This window comes from Epinephelus lanceolatus, chromosome 1, assembly GCF_041903045.1.
Source record: "Epinephelus lanceolatus isolate andai-2023 chromosome 1, ASM4190304v1, whole genome shotgun sequence".
NCBI classification, from domain to species: Eukaryota; Metazoa; Chordata; class Actinopteri; order Perciformes; family Serranidae; genus Epinephelus; species Epinephelus lanceolatus.
The window spans coordinates 38337597-38357968 of NC_135734.1; the positions used below are offsets into that span (position 1 = coordinate 38337597).

Here is a 20372-nt window from a genome sequence, read left to right on the forward strand (position 1 = left end):
CATTCAGCTTCTCCCAGTGTGAAGCAACTGGCAGCTTACAAAGCTGTTATAAAAGCAGCCTCCCCAACACTGAGTGTGAACACCTTGAGCTGTATTTGTATAAACAGTAACTCTGTGTTTCTTCCAGGAGCTTTTAGCCAGTGGCAAACACTTGAACCAGTTGCACATGTCCACCATACCATGCAGTGGTGTTCGTCAGAACAAGTAAGGAGAAAGTACAGAGTGTAGCAGGTCTATTGTTGCAGTGTGGGCGCGGCCTAATGGCGCAGGGCAGGGCAAGGTGCGCTTTTATTACCTCTGAAAACACCGTCACTCCTCAGCTGTCTGCCTTCCTGTGCGAGCCTCCTCTGGATGCTGTCGGCCCACCCGCACCGTCTCACAAAATGACGAGTCTGGAGCCGCTCAAAACGGTCATTTCCATCGGGAACGTGGACGACACGTCTCTGGCTCTGCCCTCTGGGAACCAGTACGGATCAGGCCAGCAGCGCGTCCTGGAGCAAGTGCAGAGTATCAGGAGGACCAAGTCGAGACAGTCCAGCAGCAGCAGGACTGGATCTACGTCTTTATCTCCAACATGTAAGACACACACACACACACACACAGAGCTCATTACAGGGAGGAGAGGTTTTTATTCTGCAATTAAACACATTGATTTTTCTACAAACTCAATTTTAATTTGGAGTGGTTTTAGTATTTATCCACCAGGATTCAGTATTTCTCCCTCAGAACTCCTGGCAGTAAAGAGAGGGCTTTGAAACACCATTTTAAATCTTTATGTTTGGAAATTAAGTGTAATACTTTATATAAATTTTCCATAATTTACCAGAAAGTTTTATTTATTTAATTAAAGAATGATGTAATCTGGTACTGGAGACAAAGTTTTTGTTGCAGCTCTTGATTTTCTGGTTAATTTCCTATAAAGTCCTGCTCCATTTAAATTAAATTCAGCAGGAAATATAGTTAAACAGCAAACTAAGAAGAGTAAAAATAAGTAGCAAAATGTGTCAAGACTCACATTTATATTGTTATTCTGGTGGAGGGTTGAAAGGGCTGTGACCCATGATTACTTCTAAAAATCCTAGCTTCAGTCAGGAGGGCACAGAGGTCATGTCCTCCAGTTGTATCTATTTGTTTATGTATCTCTGTTAATTTGTTCGGGGTGTTTTCTGCAGCCTGGGGCAGTGTGCACAAGGGTTAAAAAACACAGTTTAAACTTTCATGTTGGGGAAAAAAAACAACTGAAAGTGAAACTGAACATTTAGGGGAAAAAATCCAATTACAGAAAGTTAAAATAAAAAAATTTACACACCTTGTTTTTGATTTGGGGTCAGTGCTTTCTAAAGGTGGCGAGGGGTCATGTCTTTTAAGGAACCCGTGACCTCATCATTTCTAAAATCCTGGCTACGGCCCTGGCCTACACATCTCGAAATCTTACTCACTCCAAAGCATGTTGATTCAGTGACTTACATGAAAAAATAGAAATAAAAATGTCAGGAGTAAAAAGAAAGCTGCATTCTCGGAACCCATCGGCTGTATTCGGCGTCTGACTTCCGAGTCTGTATATAGAGACTAAGAAAGCTGAGACTTGTCTGTGTATGAAATCTGGGATGAAACATTGTTAAAATCAGAATAATTTATTTTTTTTAATTTATTTTAACGTCTTCCATGTCCGGAAATCATTTTAAGTCAAATTGTGTTTTAATTGAATATAGGGAGCACGTGATAACTGATTATACAGTGGCAATAGAATATGCTGATTATCAAAAATCTGATTTTTGATAATCAGCATTATCAATTAAAGCAGTCGTTCCCAACTGGTCCAGATTTCTTAGTCATTAGTTTGAGGTCTCACAGTTTTATGCATTCAGCGTCACACTTGTGTTTGACCATGTCATTGAGCTAGTTTGCTGTCTCTGTCAAGTAGCTGTCTGTTAGTCACTCACTCTACAGCAGGAAGCAACACTTCAAAATAAAAGCTCAGTGATGGAAATTTACTGAGCTTAAAAATAAAATGTGTTTTTTACAAACTTGACACAAACTTTTGGACTACAACCCACCAGTTGGGAACCACTGGATGAAGCAATGTTGTGCCCCTGTGTTCTGATATCTTTCAGTCTAAAATGTTGACTGCTTTCAGTTTTATTGTTTTAGATCTTAAATTCCTTTTTGATACCATACACACAAAGATTTTTCTTTTTCTTTAAAGATAATAAATGAATGATCTCATGTACTGAACGCATGATAACAGCTGATAACCTTCCACATCTCCACAGCTCCACACACGTACCCCATAGCTCCTTCACATGACTCCGTGTTCATAGAAGCTCCAAAGTCACAGTCCAGCATATCTAATGGAGGCGCCTTCTTTGGGAACGGCTTCGCTAGAACTGTGAGTCATGGAATTTATTTATGTTTTTATCACACAGATGTTGAAAGTGTTGTCATAGAGGAAATGATGTGATGTGAGACAGGCCTGTAGCGACCACGCAGGAGTTTCATTCTGCAACAAATCACACATGGTGCTTTGTGAAGCTGATTTTGGTTTTATTTAATATTTTTATTAGCATTTTTACAGTGTGAGGAAGTTTTTAAACCATCTTTAAGATTAGGGCTGCATGTAATTTATATTGATTAATCTGACGAACATTTTTCTAATCAATTAATTCATTGTTATCATAAAATGTAAAAAAAAAAATAATACGAAAAATGACCATTATAATGCTCTAGTGGCCAAGTTGGCATCTTGAAAGAGCTTGTTTTGTCTGACTCACTCTCTAGAAGTGAAATGTATTTAATTTATCATATCAAACTATCATATATGATACAGAAAAGTTGCAGGTCCTCACATTTTAAAGTCTGGGACCAGCTAATATTTGGCATTTTTGTCGATTAAAATACATACAGATTCTTTATATATTTTTTGAATAAACAATCAGTTGTCTTGTTGGTGCAATTTTTAAATGAATGAATAAAATATGAACAAAAAAATTAAATAATCAATTTTTTTCATGGTTAGTCAAATATTTCTCAGAGGGGTGTTTTGCACAGGGAGAGTTGTAACTCCAGATGTCAGTATTTTTAAATTCCTGCCCCAGTCTGAGAGAAGCACTGAGGACTGACTTGTAACTCCCAGTAAATCACAGGGAAAGTGTTTTATTTCACCACAATGTGATGCATTATTGTTTCAGAAATAACACAAGAGATGCAGATGATAGCCTGAATTTTGTTTTGGAGTTTAGTATATATTGTATTGTGGGGCCTGATACCAATAATAAGAAACAGGCTCAACGATTTCATGTCCTCAGTTGACTTTTCTCTCATTCCTTCCTCAAAAACTTGTTTCCAGATCCTTCCAGATCGAGACTTTCTGTCTCCTTACACAAAAATATGTTTACCAGCCTCTCCCATACGAGCTGTCAGCCGTTCATATAACCAGCCCACAGGGCTGCAAGCACTTCTTTCACAATGTGATCTGGCACTGCCGGCTTCATGTCTGTCACTCTGTCTTCTTGTGTACTGGCTGGTGAAATAAGTCTTCATAAGACACGATTATCTTTCATTGCAAACACATGTATTCTTTGGCTCTGCAGCTCCAGTTTGAGAAAAACAACCGGCAACTAGTCAACAACTACGTGGGATCCACTGTGAAGAGGAACACAGGAGCTTCTACCTATCAGTATGAGAGGGGTTACGCCCCCCTGGGCTCCAAGGCAGTCAGTCCAAACAACACCAGCCGCAGCGAGCCGGATATGGCCTGGCAGCGCTCCATGCCAAAACGCTCTGCTCCTCCGCGGGGATTCCTCGCCAACAGGAACACCTACAGAGTGGAGAGGACCAAAAGTCAGTTGATAACAAGCACTGCACCCCAGCCCCCGCCTCAGCTTCAGCGTAACCACACTGTGAATGGCACAGGTCAGGCCAGAACAAAAAGCCAGTTTGTGTGCAGCCAAGCTGAGGTGACCAAAACACTGTCAAAGCCTCCTGCTGTTACTGAGAGCGCTCCGAAGAGCAAAGGAGATTTTGGGTGAGTGCGACTAACATGCCTCATTTTCTGAATTTCAAATGATATGAATCAAATGTGCTCTCAGTGTGTTTGATTAGCATTCAGACTGTATTTTTCCCTCTCAGGTCAAATGACAACAGTGGATTTGCTGACATCACCATGAAGGAGGCTGTGGATTATCTTTCCAGGGTGGATGAGACATACCAGCACTGCGGCGCGTCCTACATACAGCACAACACTTTCATTGACGACAAGGCCAAAGAGGAGGTGGTTGGCTTGTTATCTTTACATCATGCTGACAGACGGCTTATTATTTACGTCTAAGCGTGTGAAAATCTTTGGAAATGGCACCCCATGTCAGTCAAAACTTGTTGAAACTCATAGTAAGTAAACTGATAGTGAACAGTGAGGCCGTTACCAGGGAGAAAAATGTGAGATTTCCTGTGAGTCCCTCATGCTTCATTTGGTAATTTGAATCCTGCATAAGATGGTGGACCGAACCACTAACGGTGAAAACTACTGTATGAACAGGATAAAAATACACTTTGGTAACTTTGGTATTTTTCAACCTGGACCCTGTTTTCCCACATTTTTTTGTGTCTACGTGACTCATGGAGACAATAGTTTTTGATATTTTTCCAGTATTGAGGTACTGGTGTGTCCATTGAGGTACAACTGGCAGTTGCCACACAGGCTACAGTGTAATTATGTGCAATTATGTACCGCCAATGTACGTCCACTATAGCCCAGTTCAGACCAAAGATTCACAATGAGATAAAACATGCAGCGACTTGCAATGCGCCATTTGGCAACATTCTAAAAACCTGCCGGTTCACACCAATGCACCTTGACGAGAAGGCGTATCATCTCTATGCAACAACTCTGTACTAATGTTCTGATTTTCAGCGTTTCAGGTTTATTTTGTGGCTGAATATAATTTGTAGCTTCTTCAAATATGAATGAGGATAGTGATAGTGAGATACTGGCTACAGCTGCATTTGTAGTGGTGATGAAACACAGACAAAAGGACTGAAACAGAGGGCTCGGCAGAAACAGAGCACCTGAGGCAGCAAGCGAACACGCCATCTGTTGTTATTTGGCTTAACCCATGTGCTTCACTACAAGCTGATTGGCTGTAGAAACAGATGACGCGCTTTCAATCTAAAACCATCCGCAGGCGATTTGACCAGCTGAGTTGCAGGTGACACCATCAGCCGGCCTGAGTCGAGCTCAGACCGGCCAGTTCACACTTCTGCAACTTTTCTCTGCAACGTTCTAAAATGGTTTTGTCTTGTTGCCAATCATTGGTCTGAACCGGGCTTCAAAGTGCTTGTTTTCGCCACTGACAGGCTCAGATTGTTTTTATAAAGCCCATTTCCCACTGGACAAAAATCCACTAACCCTCACTAACATCTGGCTTTTGTATTTAATGGGAAAGTCTACAGTCAGAATTCACTCCTGGAGCAATTGACTCTGCAGTAACCTCGGGGTTTTTTTGGCTCTAGCTCTGATCGGCTCCAAACGGCAGAGATGGAAATGCGACACCTGGGTGGACACACAAATTTCATGCAATGACAGGCTGCCACAATATTCCATCCATCTCTGTCCAAGCAGCATTCGAACATCATTCCAAATTAGTCGCTCCTGAGTTTGAGAGAGAGACTGAATAAGTAAGAGATACAAGAAGTATCCACCTTAACATTTTCACCGGCCTTCATGTTGCTTGCTACTGTTTACTAACCTGTTTTCTGACCTCTCTGTGACATCAAGAAAAGTAAAAACAGAAAGGTACACTCATCAGCTGCAGAGTTGTGTACACAGCTCTGATCTACTGGCAATAGGAAAGCAGTCTATCGCATGTTCTTTTTGTTTTTTTTTTGTGTTTAAAAGAACACGCATGCTAATTTTGTTGGGAAAATGGTTTAAGTGTCTGACAACATTATGGGAAGGATCCCAACAGAGATAGACGTTTTTGTTAATGATTAAGATGCTTTTAAGATGTTTTGTTTAACCACAAACAGCCTCGAAATCATCATCACCAAACCCACCAGACTCCATTAAAATAAATCATAATTTTATCATCGTAAAACACACTTCAGTCAAAGTTGACAGAAACAACATAAAACTCAAAAAAGCCATCTTGGTTCGTCTTTCCACTTTTCCAACAATCACCAACTCTGATTTGGGTGAAACGGACCTTTAATTCACGCAGTTAGATGTGAAAATATGCTGACTCTGTACACGCTAAAATTAATGTTTATTTAAATGGAGTCCGGTGGGTTTAGTGATAGTGATTTCTTGTTACCCTAAAAGGATCTTACTCTTAAATAAAATGGTTGACCACCGTAGAAATCATTTCCATAGTGTTGTCAGACACTTGTAATGACAATCTGAGCCTGTCAGTGGCAAAAACAAACTTTTAACGGACGTAAAGTGACGGTGCACAGATACCCCAAATGTATACTTTGCAGCCTGTTTTGCAGGCGCTGGCTGCAGTCCTCTCTTACCCCTGGACCCATTTAAAATTCCAGGTTAAAAAAGGGCTATTTCCGACCCTAAATATGATCAAAAACATGGTTTAATTGTATGAAAATCTTAAGAATTATATCTTTAACACACCGTAAACCTAAGTTTATTTGGTGGGGTCCGTGGGGTACTTGGGTCCCTTGGCAGCTGCTCCACTCCAGCTTGTATTGACATGGTTTTTACCTGCCATTTCTCAAAGTGAAGTATCATTTAATTCACTGTAACCCTCCATAGAAAACGTAAGCTTCATTTGGAATAAATCTCTATCATTTTGATTGTGGTAAATTGATACTTTGCTAACTCCTGAATCCCTTTTTATCTCGTAGGTGTTGAAGTTCAATGGGATCCAACCATTGGTGGGTCTGCTGCGCAGCCCCAGTCAGCAAGTCAGCCAGACAGCTTCAGCTGCCCTGCGTAACCTGTCCTTTAAAAGCAACAGTAACAAGGAGGAGATACATCGCTGTGGCGGTGTCACGGACGCTGTGGCTCTGCTCAGAGATACAGACTCTGTGGAGATACAGAAACAGCTGACAGGTACAAGTTGGCTCTGAAATATGCAACGCTGTACATAGGTGTACATACACACACCTATCCATGCAAATAAGTCAGACAGAGAGCCACTTGTGTTCAGTATAACAATCACCAAGCTGCTCTTGAGTGCTGTCACTCTGCAGAATGTCAAAGCGTGAATAACCTCGTCACTGTTCTAAAGACAAAGCTAAATGTTGAACATTACAAACATCTAAAACAGATCAAGTTTCATTTCTGTCATCAGGTGTGTTTCAGGTTTTCCTGCGACAAAACATCTGATTGAATAGTGTAGTACAGTACACACCTTCAGCCTATAAAACCAACATGATTTTTTGATGTTTTTGCCACAGGCAGTAAATGAATGTTTGATTGATGTGCTGCTTAAACAGTTGAGCTTTTCTTTTTCTCTCCAGGTCTTCTGTGGAATTTGTCCTCTGCAGACAGCCTGAAACCAGACCTGCTGAAGAGTGCTCTGCCTGTCTTAATGGAGCGTGTGATCCTGCCTTACACAACAGGTTCTGACCGGACCAGCAAGATCAGCCAAGACCCTGAGGTCTTCTTCAATGCCACAGGATTCCTACGGTAAGATCCAGCTGAGCACCCGATATCACACTAATGTCTTTGCTTTAGCTCTCATAAGGCCGAAGATCTTATTGCCTTTGTGTAGCCAAACTCTGCACCAACAGTAAAACATCATGATATATCTATACATTATAACACCTGCAAATATCAAACATGCACCAGGGAGTTGTGTCTACCTGTAGAGATTTATTTTGTAGAATCAGACATAAACAGCAGCCTGTGGGGCTGAATAATGAGGCCAACAAAGAAGTGCCAAATACTGCAGTTCTTTGAATGACCACTTGAAGCTGGCTCCAAGAGTCAGTCCGCACAGACCCCCATGTTAAAATGCTCAACTTCACAGCAGAAATAAACACATTTACAGCTTGGTAAGAAAAACGGCTTTGGTCTCTACAGTTCATTTCCACAAGATGCCTGCACATGTGGTAATTTTTTATATAACTCACCTGTTCACATTTTATTAAGGCTTAAAGTCAAACATAATTAGGGGCAGGCTGCTTTGAGTGACAGGCTGTCTGCTGATACGATACACTTAATTGTCCTCGTAGGGAAATTTGTCTTGGTCTCAGGAGCTGCGCAAGTATTGCTGCCTTATGATAATAATAGTTCAGAAGGAACTACAGCCAGTCAAGTAAATGGGAAAGTGTGTCCAAACTTTTGACTGGTACTGTACGTCCATTATTTTTACAGTCTGTGGACACCCATTTCAAATGTTATCACTCTATTAATATGCGTTAGTAGTGGTTGTCAGCATTATAGATAACAGCCAAACAGATACTGGATTTTTGGGGGTGATACTGATATCAGGAAGTAAAAAATTATGATAAGGGGCGGCACAGTGGTGTAGTGGTTAGCATTTCTCCAGGTACTCCAGCTTCCTCCCACAGTCCAAAGACATGCAGGTTAATTGGTGACTCTAAATTGGCCGTAGGTGTGAATGTGAGTGTGAATGGTTGTCTGTCTCTATGTGTCAGCCCTGTGATAGTCTGGTGACCTGTCCAGGGTGAACCACCCACCCATGATCCCCAACAGGACAAGCGGTTAAGGAACCGATTATTGGCCGATATTACATTTTAATATATGTACAAAAACACAATTGTTTTTTAACAATAAACCTCTCGTACTTACTAAAATGACATTAGTGCACTGAAACAGCAACTTTTATTGTTGGTTTAATAATTGTAAATTGTCCCAAACAAAATAAGAAGTGTTCATACTGGTGCATATTTGATAACATATACGCCGATACCAATATATCTGTGGCTGATTGATATACCAGTATGACTCTATGACGGTAGATATAAGTTAGAACAGTGGTTTTCAAACTTTTTGTGCCCAAGGCACACCAAAGGGCAGGCCAAAATCCCAAGGCCCACCTATTGTTATATCTGCGCACAATAGCCTAAATTACATGTGTCATCACTCTTATCATGACATAAACATTTGTTTTTATTTACTAATATCAAATAACAATTGACAACCAACTTTTGCTCATGAAATATTTAATAAGATGATTTAAGAATTCATTTTCATTTAAACATTTTAAAATTACATCAAAGCACCAGTAACACATCCATTTAAACCGGAAATAATGTAAGATAATGTGATGTCTCACACAAATTAAATAAGATTAAATTAAATTACATTTATTAGATAGAGTTTGCATTTTTATTAGGAAATGGGTGCACACAACAGTCTGATACAGTCTGTTAAAAATTAATTCATAACTTTTTGTATAGGCCCAGTTGAATATTGCAATAATAATGTGTGGTTATCACAAAATCCCATGACACACCTGGATTGGCATCACAGCACACCACTTGAGAACCACTGGGTTAGAAGACTCCTGCTACATTGACTTGTATGTTCATAATGCTATTATCAGCTTTTTAATTGCCATTGGCAAAACTACACTTTGCTTTACATTTCAGCAACTCTGTGTTAACATGTAGTTATGTTTAGGCACAAAAAACCAAGCAGTGTTGCTGTTTTTTGGTCTTGCAGTCCGGCAACTGTCTCACCTAGATGTCACACCATCCACCATCCCCTCTGTCGCCTGATGTCAGGTTATATAGATGTTACCGCCTAACAAGAGCCACGTCTATCTAACAGCTTATAGTATCATTCTAAACATACTTATCAGTGCAGCAGGAGCCGTCTAACCTATGTCTGTAATGCTGATAACCATTAGTTACACCTGTTCAATGGGATGTGCAGAGAAAAGATCTGAGATCAAACAGTGTCAGTACAAAACAGGTTAAGAGTCAGTTTGCTCCATTAACATGTTTGAAAGGCCTGAATTAGTCATATTAAACGTAATTATTCCCGAAACAATAACCGATACTGTAAACTACGGGCTTACTCATAGTAGTAGCAGTTGTACTAGCTGCTCTTGCACACTGTCAGCCATGTGATGTTTTTACAAGGGGTGGGGTGCACTTGATTTTCAGTGGCTTCGAGTTCAAGGCAGAGATTTTCCATGGAAGACGGCACATAAATAGTATGAGAACGTTAATGGACTGTGACCAGGCCAAATGTATAGTACAAACATAAATGTGACTCAGCCCTCTGGGCAAAACCATTAAAGTGTGTGAAGTCACCTGTGTGAGAAATGTGTAGTGTTTTATTAAGATTAAATATCACTACTATAGGACCTAATCGAGCTGCCAGTTTATTAGGTACACTTACACAGCCCTGCCTTCATGTTGAAAAGCTGTCAGTAAATTAGAGGCTGTAGTCTGAGTTGTTGTTGAGCTGTATTAAGTTTGTGTGTCTTGCATTATACCGACAGCTGTTTCTAATAACCAATCTGCCTCCAGTGGTGTAAATTATTTTCTTGCTGCACGCATCTTGACTTCATTATATTTCCAACTCCTTACAAGCCTGTCTGCACTCGTCTGGATTGATTGTAATTGTGGATGTAAATGTCTAACATTACCGGCAATCAAACTGCAATTACAGGTGATACTAATACGATAAGTTGTCTTATCTTCGACATCAGCAAACACGCGGCTGTTACGTAAAACATTGACTGACTTCCTGTATCGTTCTGGGAAGGCTGTGATTGTTTGACTTGAGGCAAGGTGAAAGTAATATCAGACAAATCGCTTCTTTGCTGCAACATGTTTCCATATTTAGGTTAAATATTTACCTGCTGTGCTCATGTTTCCTCTCTCAGATCTCAAAATCGATCGTAATCGAAATACATCTTATTCCATTCTCAACAGAAACCTAAGCAGCACGAAGCAAAGCAACAGACAGGCGATGAGGAAATGTCGAGGACTGGTCGACTCTTTGGTCAGTTACGTTAAAGACTGTGTGGATGCAGGAAAGCCAGACGATAAGGTAAGTGAGAGAAACTGTCTGAGTCCTGCACCTCTCAGTTTCTCCTTTAATCACATGTCAGACCTTCATATGAAAAGAAATTATCTGTCACTATAGCGCGGAGCTGCGGTTTGAAGTTAACCAACTACTATTGTGGTTTGCAGAGAGCAGTTCTTTACAACAAAAAGGTACAGCTGAGTCATAATGTGCTCAGTGGCACAGAAGACTATGTACTCTAGTGTGTGGCTCTTACACAATCATGTGTACAGACTTAGGATGTGAGCAGTACGTATAGTCAGGCCGGTAATGCTCAGTGTTGTACAGTGTTACGGATTATTGAAATGCTGTGCGTCTCAAGCAGGACAACTGTCTCGCATGACACAACAAAATTATCTAAAGGAACAATGTGTTGTTATTTTGCCTCATTAGCTTGATTATCATTTTCTTGTGGATATAATTGGATATTAATGTCATTGTTTTTACATTTTCAATCTCAAATCAATTCAAAGAGATCACCCCCAAATTAAAAATACATATTTTTCCTCTTACTTTAGGTGCTATTTTTCAATCTAGTGTTAAAGTGTTGGCCTTTTGTTTGTCAGGATAGCACCAACAACACTCCATCTGAATCTTGAGACAAATTCTAATGTAAAGGGACAGTTCACCCCATATTCAGAAGGACATATTTTTCCTCTGACACTTTGGTTAATAGATTTCTAATGCCTGTGTCACAGTCAATTCTAGGACCACTGCTTTAGATTGATAACCAAATACTTCACAGTATTTCTCTTAGCCAGGACTGGCAAATTTCCTCTAAGCCAGTCCAAAGAAAGCATTGTGCATGGATGCTTTAAAGGGACAGTTCACCTCAAAATCAAAAATACATATTTCTCCTCTTACCTGTAGTGCTATTTATCAAGCTAGATTGTTTTGGTGTGAGTTGCAGAGTGTTGGAGATATCAGCCATAGAGATGAATGCTGTCTCTCACATATAATGGAACTAGATGGCACTCGGCCTGTGGTGCTTAAAGTGACAAAAAAAAACATTTTAAAAACTCAACAGCAGTGTCTCTTTCCAGAAATCATAACCTTGTTAGTCAAGATAATCCACAGACCTTGTTGTGAGCAGTTTCATGTAGGAACTGTTTTCCTTTTACCAAACTACACCTGCCACCAGTATCACTGCACAGTAGGAAGTGTGCATCTACTCATCATTTAGAGGCTCATGACAGAGCGGCATGTAAATATTAATTGCCCTCCTCCTCTCAGCTGTAACGTTAGCTAGCTCAGTGGTGATAGGTGAGCTAGTAGTAGATGCATGCATACAGCCACGCAGAAGGAAGTGTGCATCTACTCATGGTGGCTGCAAGGTGACTTCCTGGCAGTAGCAGAGATGTGCATTAGGGATAGACCGATATGGATTTTTTAGGGCCGATGCCGATACCAATTTTTTTTCCATCACCCTTAGCCGATGACCGATTATGGACTGCTGATTTTCTTGAGCCGATATTTGGGGCCGATACTGCTTTTGCTCCCTCAATTTACATCAAAAAAATGACACAATGATAACAAATATTACAGGTCTCAAGTTTAAAATAAGAAACATTTATTGAACAGTAAAAAATACTAAAACAAGATGGAAAGTTGAGGTAGAACAGGTAGAATATTATTATACATTCAAATAAAAAAAGAGTTCAGTGCTCTTAAATCTTCCAGTAATGTCTTTATAAAAATAAACAAATATTTAAGCTGAAGCATAAATAAAACAACAACTACTGTACACAGTAGGATTCAACAGCTTTGTTCAACTTAACCACATACTTTCAAATGAAAAAAAGTGCCAGGGAAAAATAAATCCGCGAACCCACGCGCATATCGGCCGATGCCGATACAAGTAAAAAACTCAAATATCGGCGTGATATATCGGCCGGCCGATGTATCGGTCTATCCTTAATGTGCATAACAAGAAGCAAGGTGCAGACCATTGTGTGTGCGCAGCATCGCCACAGACGCCCACTACGCCAAACCTGTCATGCACATGGTGATAAACTATTGAAATAAGGAAGAGAGGAAGGAGAAGTGGCGCAAGGAAACCTGTCAGCCCTTAGCTTAAAATAAATGTTTTAATAACAATAATAATAATAATAATAATACATTAAATTTATACAGCGCTTTTCAAGATACTCAAAGACACTTTACAAAGAGCAACAACAACAATCAAAAAAAAAAATATATTAAACAAATATAGTATGATATGCAAAATGTAATGTAATAACCTTTTACAGTAGGAATTCAGGTTTTTAGTCAGGCTCGGGCCCAAAACTGCTGCTGTGGTTCATGCTTGGGCTCGGACAGACACTGTGAGGGTTGATGTAGTGTCGGGCCTGATTTTTTGGGCCTGTTAAGTTTCATTATATTCAAGAGAAGACATACATCGGCCGCTAGCTCCAACACTTGATTTTGGGTTGAACTGTCCCTTTAATTTAACCTATTTCTGTTTTTAAGTTTAAATATTTGCTGGTTATCTAAATGCACATTCGGCAGTGCCACTTAATTTTCACTCAACAACTTAGTTCACAGGGCTGTGACAAAGTTACAGCAACATCTGTATGATACAATGCAGTTAGATGTATTGCATCGAGTGACAGTAACCTGTGTCACAGTGAGCATCGTTGAGCACTGACGCCGTTGTTGCTATTTCTGTGTCTGAGTCGTACCTGTGCCCTGATGTTGTGTGTCGTTCTACCTGTTGAAACACAGTCTGTAGAAAACTGTGTGTGCGTCCTGCACAACCTGACGTTCCAGCTGGAGAACGAGGCTCCGGCTCTCTTCAACAGGATCACAGCTTTGGCCAAGACTGTCAACAGGACCCCCAGCCAGGGCGACATCGGCCCCATCGGCTGCTTCAGTCCACAAGGCAAAGCGTCAGATAACATGGTGAGACAAAGAGGGTGCACAACGAGACAAATGTACAGTACATATTGATATGGAACAGGGCCCTAAGGAGACTTTTAATTATGTCAGTACCTGAGAAATACTTGTTGACACTACCTACAAGAACTCGTCCGTTGTCTAGACTTTATCTGTCAGTGTGTGTGTCTGTCATTAATCCTGTTCTTCAGTGTGGCTTGTTCATTAGTTGTACAAACGTTATGGCGGTTATACCGGTAATTACATTCTGGCTTTTCAAAGGCTTTGAGTGACAGTGTGAGACTTTGTGCTCTGATTGCTGAAGGTGTTACCTTTTACTTAAAACACGTCTGGCTTCAGCGTGATCATGCGACACCAAATCATTCAGATTTATCTCATGTTTCCCTGCATTTCATTAAAAGTGAATCCTGTAACAGCTACACATTGAGAATAATCTTTTCCCTTTCTTGTCCAGCAACACTTTGACTTTCCAGTCGTTGAAGATCCACAACCTACTGGGGCTGGTCAGCTGATCCACTCCAAAACTCTGCAGAATTACCTGTCTTTGCTCGCCACTAGCCAGCGAGAAGAAACACAGGAAGCGTGTTGTGGAGCCCTGCAGAACCTCACAGCACATGAAAGCATTGTAAGAAAAAAATATGTTGCGCTGTTACAAACTGACCAGAAACAAAAAAAATACTTAATCTGATTTAAATCTGTGCAGCTGTGGATCTTAGAGTGCTTTCAGACCTAGAGTTGTCTTGCTTTGGTCTGAATCAGGGACTAATGTTGTTAGAAAGTTGCATAATAGCCTAGAGTTGGTTCATGTTCTCACGGCAGCATTTACAAGCGGACCAGATAAAATGCCTTGTGCGAGAAAGCTGCTCTTGATTGGTCAGAATTTCCATGTGGGAAAAATCCAGGAAGTAAACAAAACGTTGAAGAAGAGTACACTTGCAAGATAAATGTGACACTTTCTAATGTCACAATGGAGGGACAACTACGCAGGTTGATTTTAGCGCTGCTCATCGTGGACTATATTGCTGTCATTGTTCATTTTAGTCAAACCGTACAGTTTGAAAACGAGGCGCGGCTCCAACTAGAAAACAATGTTTTGATGCATTGGATGTGCTGAATGTGCATATTAAGGCAGTACAGGAGGAGGTGCACATTAATAATCCTCCAGGACTGTAACATGCTCATGTTTAACCCAAACAATGTGTCATGTGACTGCAGTTGGTTCAGATCCAGGTCGGAACACCTTCTCATCACAAATGAACAGCACCAGAGTTCTTCTGTAACCAGACTGAAACCACCTCTTCAAGAAGGTCTCAGTGCGGTTGTTTTGGTGCACACCTGTGTGCGATTGCTGTGTTCACACCTGCTCAAACGAACCGCACTTAGGGGGCAATCAAACTTGAGTTTGATTGAACCCAACCAAACGGGGCAGGTGTGAAAGCACCTTTAGAGATTAGTTTGCATTACCATTAAATGTCCAGTGTGTAAGATTTCAAATGGTATAAAATATTCAATAGAAAATTCATTCATTCATTCATCTTCTAACCGCTTCATCCTCTTGTGGGTCACGGGGGGGCTGGAGCCTATCCCAGCTGACATCGGGCGAGAGGCAGGGTACACCCTGGACAGGTCGCCAGACTATCACAGGGTTGACACATAGAGACAAACAACCATTCACGCTCGCATTCACACCTACGGACAATTTAGAGTCACCAATTAACCTGCATGTCTTTGGACTGTGGGAGGAAGCCGGAGTGCCCGGAGAGAACCCACGCTGACACGGGGAGAACATGCAAACTCCGCACAGAAGGGCTCCCATGCCCGGGATCGAACCGGCAAACCCTCTTGCTGTGAGGCGAGAGTGCTAACCACCACATCACCGTGCCGCACTCTCAATAGAAAATTGTATTCAAATATTCAACTATGTTTTCATAAGTTTATAATCAGCTGAAAGTAAGACTTGTTGTGTTTTGGTTCCTTAGAATGAGCCGTTATATGTACATATGGAGCAGGTCCTCTTCCAAAGAGTCCGCCATGTTGTCTCTATATGTTGTCTGAGCTTTTATGGTTTTCGTCTCCACAGGTCTCTGGTGTAATGAGTCAGAATATTGTGCAGAAGCTGAATGGCCTGCAAGTGATCACTCCACTTTTAAAATCAGACAAAGTGAACCTGCAGAGGAGCGTAGTGGCGTTGGTAGGAAACCTGACGAGAAACCCGAACCTGCATAATGCCATTGGTAAGACACAGGTGCAAGACAAAACTAGTATGTTGCTTTTTTAAACAGTTTTTTCTCTTCATTTAAAAACATGTCACTTGCTTGTTTTAAACATAAATATGATTAATCAGCTAAATTATTAAGATATATGACATAAGAAAATCCATCTTACAGTGTATTTAGAATCTACAAAAACGTTTTGCTTCGTCAGATTTGAGTCATGTCCTTGAAATTTATTATCTTAAGTAGTCGTCTGCGGTTTTATGAGTGTTTGCTGGTGTTAAACAGTCAGTGGGTTTTTGTTTGCCTTGTTACTGCAGCTCGTAAAGCCATACCAGAGCTGCTGGACATCCTCACTGCAGGCACTAAGGGAGGGAATGAGTCTGATGACATACTGGCCATGGCCTGTCAGACCTCCAACTGCCTGCTCATGAAGGAACAAGCGATGGGCAAATTCCTCATAAAATATGATCTGATAAAGTCCCTGAAAGAGCTCAGCCAGAACGGGTAAGGCTCCATGAGACAGAGTGTGCCTGCATTTGTGTTTAGATTGTTCAAGATATGGAGATTACCTATGACTCATCAGGGATTATATTTTGCATGCATGATAAATTTCCACGAGTCCAAACTGATCTTCAACAATTGTTTCTGCTCTATTAAGATATTTCCCCAAATCCAGCAAAGCTGCGGCGCTGCTCCTCTACAACCTGTGGTCAGACAAAGAGATTCAAACCTTCCTGAAAAAGGTGAGTTGGAGCTTAATCCTGAGTGCCAATATCTGTCAGGGTTTGGGTGTGTCCTCTCTGTTTTCTACCTGCACTACAAGTGTCCACACCTCTCTCAGGTATTTGTGAGAAACAGAGGGAGAAAGGTTGAAGTATTAGGCAGTGTTCTCTCAGGAAATGCCCAGTGAATGTGAGTGAGGCACTAAAGTGATACGGCTGAGGAATCTCGCAGCTCAGGTTCGACGGAACACTGGCAGGACTTTGTTTGCACGTGTACGACAGCACATTAGCACGGCATATTGTAATTGACGTTTTGACAGCAACTCAAGGCGTACCATGAAGAAATCAATGTGTCACCTACTGTCAGTGTGGTTACTGAGGTGCTGCGCTGATTTATATTTCACTGTCTGTCCTGCAGAAAGGGATGAGCAAGGCCTCGTTTGTGAATGACGTCACCACAGCGGCACACAAGTCGGCTCAAGTTGTCGATTAAGGACACAGCTTAGATGAATCTCTGTGAATTATTTAGCAACTCACCTGCACGTCCTCTGCGCGTCCACTGAGGCTGAGCAGCATCCTTTCTCATTTCACAAAGACTTACAGATTGTTTTAATACGTGTATCCATATAATGTTTCTATCAACTTACAGTGGCCCTGTGTATGCTGTAAGGTTTTCTTTGTAGGAACAAAAAGGTGAAGGTTAAGATGTAACACGTTAGCAAGCAGCTGTCATTGTTTACTTCTCTAGTTTTAACTGCTTTTAAATGTCTTTTAAAGGGACAGTTCACCCCCTTTTCAAAAATGTTTCCTCTTAGCTGTCATGCTATTTAGCAAGCTAGATTGTTTTGGTGTGAGCTGCAGAGTTTATCGGCCGTAGAGATGTCGGCCTTCTCTTAAATATAACAGAACTAGATGGCACTCAGCTTGTGGTGCTCAAAGCGCCAAAAATACACGTGAAAAACTCAACAGCAATGTCTCTTTCAAGAAATCATGACCTGGTTACTGAAGACGATCCACAGACCTTGTTGTGAGCACAGACTGTATAAAAATAATGGATGTAGCAACAGTGATGTCACCCATTTTTTTGTGGACTCCCATTTTGAAGCCTTAGCTTTGGGATTTTGGCCAGCGCCATCTTGGAAGCCAGAAGTGACCATATTTGAACAAGAGGGTGGAGCTGTGGATGGACGGGGGGTGGATCTGACTCAAAGACTATAACGACATCTTGCAGACAGCCCTGCCCTTAAATATATGTAGCTTAAAGCCTGCGTTTTTGTATATATAATGTGTAAGTAATATCCGTCAGTATATCAATATCATAAATTTTTCTTTCCTAATAGCCCCTGAAATCCAGTATTGGTCGGGCTGTAATCTCTGACGCTGACAACCACCACTAACGCCTTTTAAAAGAGTTATAACATTTGACATAGGTGTCCATAGACTGTAAGAAAAAACGGATGTAGCTACCCCAGAGTCACCGATAGGTTTGTGGACTGCTGTTTTGAAGCCTAGAGTTTGGCATTTCAGCCGTTGCCATCTTGGTTTTTTGGAGACAGAAGACAGACGGACTATTTCTGACTCGAGTTAGGGGTGGGTGTGACTCAGAAGGCAAGGACGCTGTCAGCAGACAGCCTGTCACTCAAAGAAGCCCGTCCTTAATTATGCTTAACTTTAAGCCTTAATAAAAATGTAAATAGGTGAGTTATAACAAATTTCACCCTCCGTACAGTTGTCATGAATGTTGAAATTAGCTATAGAGACCGAAACTGTTTTTGTACCAGGGTGTAAACATGTTTATTTCTGCTGTAGAGTTGGGCATGGGTAGGTTTTTAACATGGGGGTGTATGGGAATTGAGTGGCTTGTGGAGCCAGCCTCTCGTGGCCATTAGAGGAACTGCATTGTTTTGACACTCAAGTGCTGGCTTCATTTTTCAGCCCCAGATGCTGACCTTTGTTTGTGAGCAGTTTAATGTAGTAACTTTTTTCTTTCTACCGAACTACACCCACTAACTGTATCACATTACAAAAAGAAGCGTGCATCTACTGCTAGCTCACCTAGCGCTGCTGAGCTAGCCAATGTTACACCTCAGCAGAGGAGGATGCCATCAATATTTACAAGTCACGCTGTCATGATCATTAGTGTCTTATCGATGAGTAGATGCACGCTTCCTTCTGCAGAGTGATACAGCTGGTGGGTGCAGTTTGGTAGATAGAAAATAGTTCCTACATGAAGCTGCTCACAATAAGGTCTGTGGATTATCTTGCGTAACTGGGTCATGATTTCTGGAAAGGGACATTTTTTTTTTACATTTTGAGCACCACAAGCCGAGTGCCATCTGAATCAAATCAAATCAAACTTTATTTACGTAGCACATTTTATACAATCATGCAGCCCAAAGTGCTTCACAGAGCAGGAGTAAAACAGTACAGAAGAAGTAACAAGTGAATAGCTAGACATTACAACAATAAATGATAAAATATTTAAAATAAATGACATTAAAAAGAACAAAAAAAGAGAGTAGAAAATGCCAAAGACAAGGCTTAAAAACAGAGGCAATGAAAGACGAGGCACAAGTGAAAGCCAGTTCCGTTATATTCGAGAGAAGGCTGACGTCTCAACAGCTGATATCTCCAACGCTCTGCAACTCACACCAAAACAATGTAGTTTGATAAATAGCGCTACAGGTAAGAGGAAAAATACGTATTTTTAATTTTGGGGTGAACTGTCCCTTTAATGTAAATATTGTGTCCGCTACCATGAGCTTGATTTGTTAGATTGTAACACAAAGGGTTAAGATTTTTATTTTGCACTGACATTGCTGTTTTGATACATAAAGTTATGTTAAAAAAAATAATTTTGATGTTGTAAAATGAAATGTTGGATTTTAAAAGGTTTGGTACAAAAGCAGTGACGTGTGTTTACATTTCGTAAAGACAACTTTGTTGGTTGGTGTATCCATCTTTTTTAAAATGTATGTACGTGTGTGTGTGATGTTGAGATATTTGTATTGTCCCAAAAAATGTTTAAAATAAAGTTTACAGAGATCTACTCTCCGTGTTGTAAAGGTGATAAATTATTAAATCCTAAATCTGGGAATTTGAGCTAATTACCACTCATTTGTCAGAAGCCACTGGTGCAGCACGAAGAGTTTCGTTAAACCTGGTTTACATTTTGTCACACCCCTCTAGGTATTTGGCTGCGGAGTTTAAAATGCTTCTGGGCAGATAAGCAACATGTCTTTCAAATTCTGTTTACTCCACCCTTATAATTTATATTCTGAGGCTTAAGAAGAAGCTCGTAGAGCCAGACACTGCAGCTGTTGTTGCACTTGGTGCATTATGTAATTTGTTGACCAGATTTGAACTTTGGTCCTCCACAGTCCAAACTGTGTAATCCACTGGCGGACAACAGGGAATTTGGGGGTCATGTTTAGATTTATGAGGCCTCGTAATTGTTTCATTTTACGCTGATAGATTTATGTCCTCATGTGTGGCCATTTATAGAAGGCTGGTAATGCTGTGGGTGCACGCCAAGGC

The 20372-nt window shown here is 40.8% G+C and overlaps 1 protein-coding gene across 1 annotated transcript; it reads left to right on the forward strand.

The window, feature by feature from the left end:
- Positions 1-201: 201 nt before the first annotated feature.
- LOC117256417 (plakophilin-1-like) lies at positions 202-19885 on the forward strand. The gene is made up of 13 exons (XM_033625829.2): positions 202-576; positions 2274-2389; positions 3591-4024; positions 4129-4270; positions 6856-7063; positions 7474-7642; positions 10870-10987; positions 13727-13903; positions 14352-14522; positions 15978-16131; positions 16431-16617; positions 16772-16856; positions 17254-19885. Exons 1-13 carry the CDS (start codon positions 261-263, stop codon positions 17326-17328), a joined length of 2352 nt encoding a protein of 783 aa, XP_033481720.2. The 5' UTR covers positions 202-260; the 3' UTR covers positions 17329-19885.
- Positions 19886-20372: the final 487 nt, after the last annotated feature.

Excerpts from the sequence above, each read along its gene's own strand:
- LOC117256417 (XM_033625829.2), top strand. The coding sequence starts at position 261 with ATGGCGCAGGGCAGGGCAAGGTGCGCTTTTATTACCTCTGAAAACACC. Across the intron at positions 4,025-4,128 it reads AAGAGCAAAGGAGATTTTGG|GTCAAATGACAACAGTGGAT; the intron begins GTGAGTGCGACT and ends TTTCCCTCTCAG. Across the intron at positions 4,271-6,855 it reads ACGACAAGGCCAAAGAGGAG|GTGTTGAAGTTCAATGGGAT; the intron begins GTGGTTGGCTTG and ends TTTATCTCGTAG.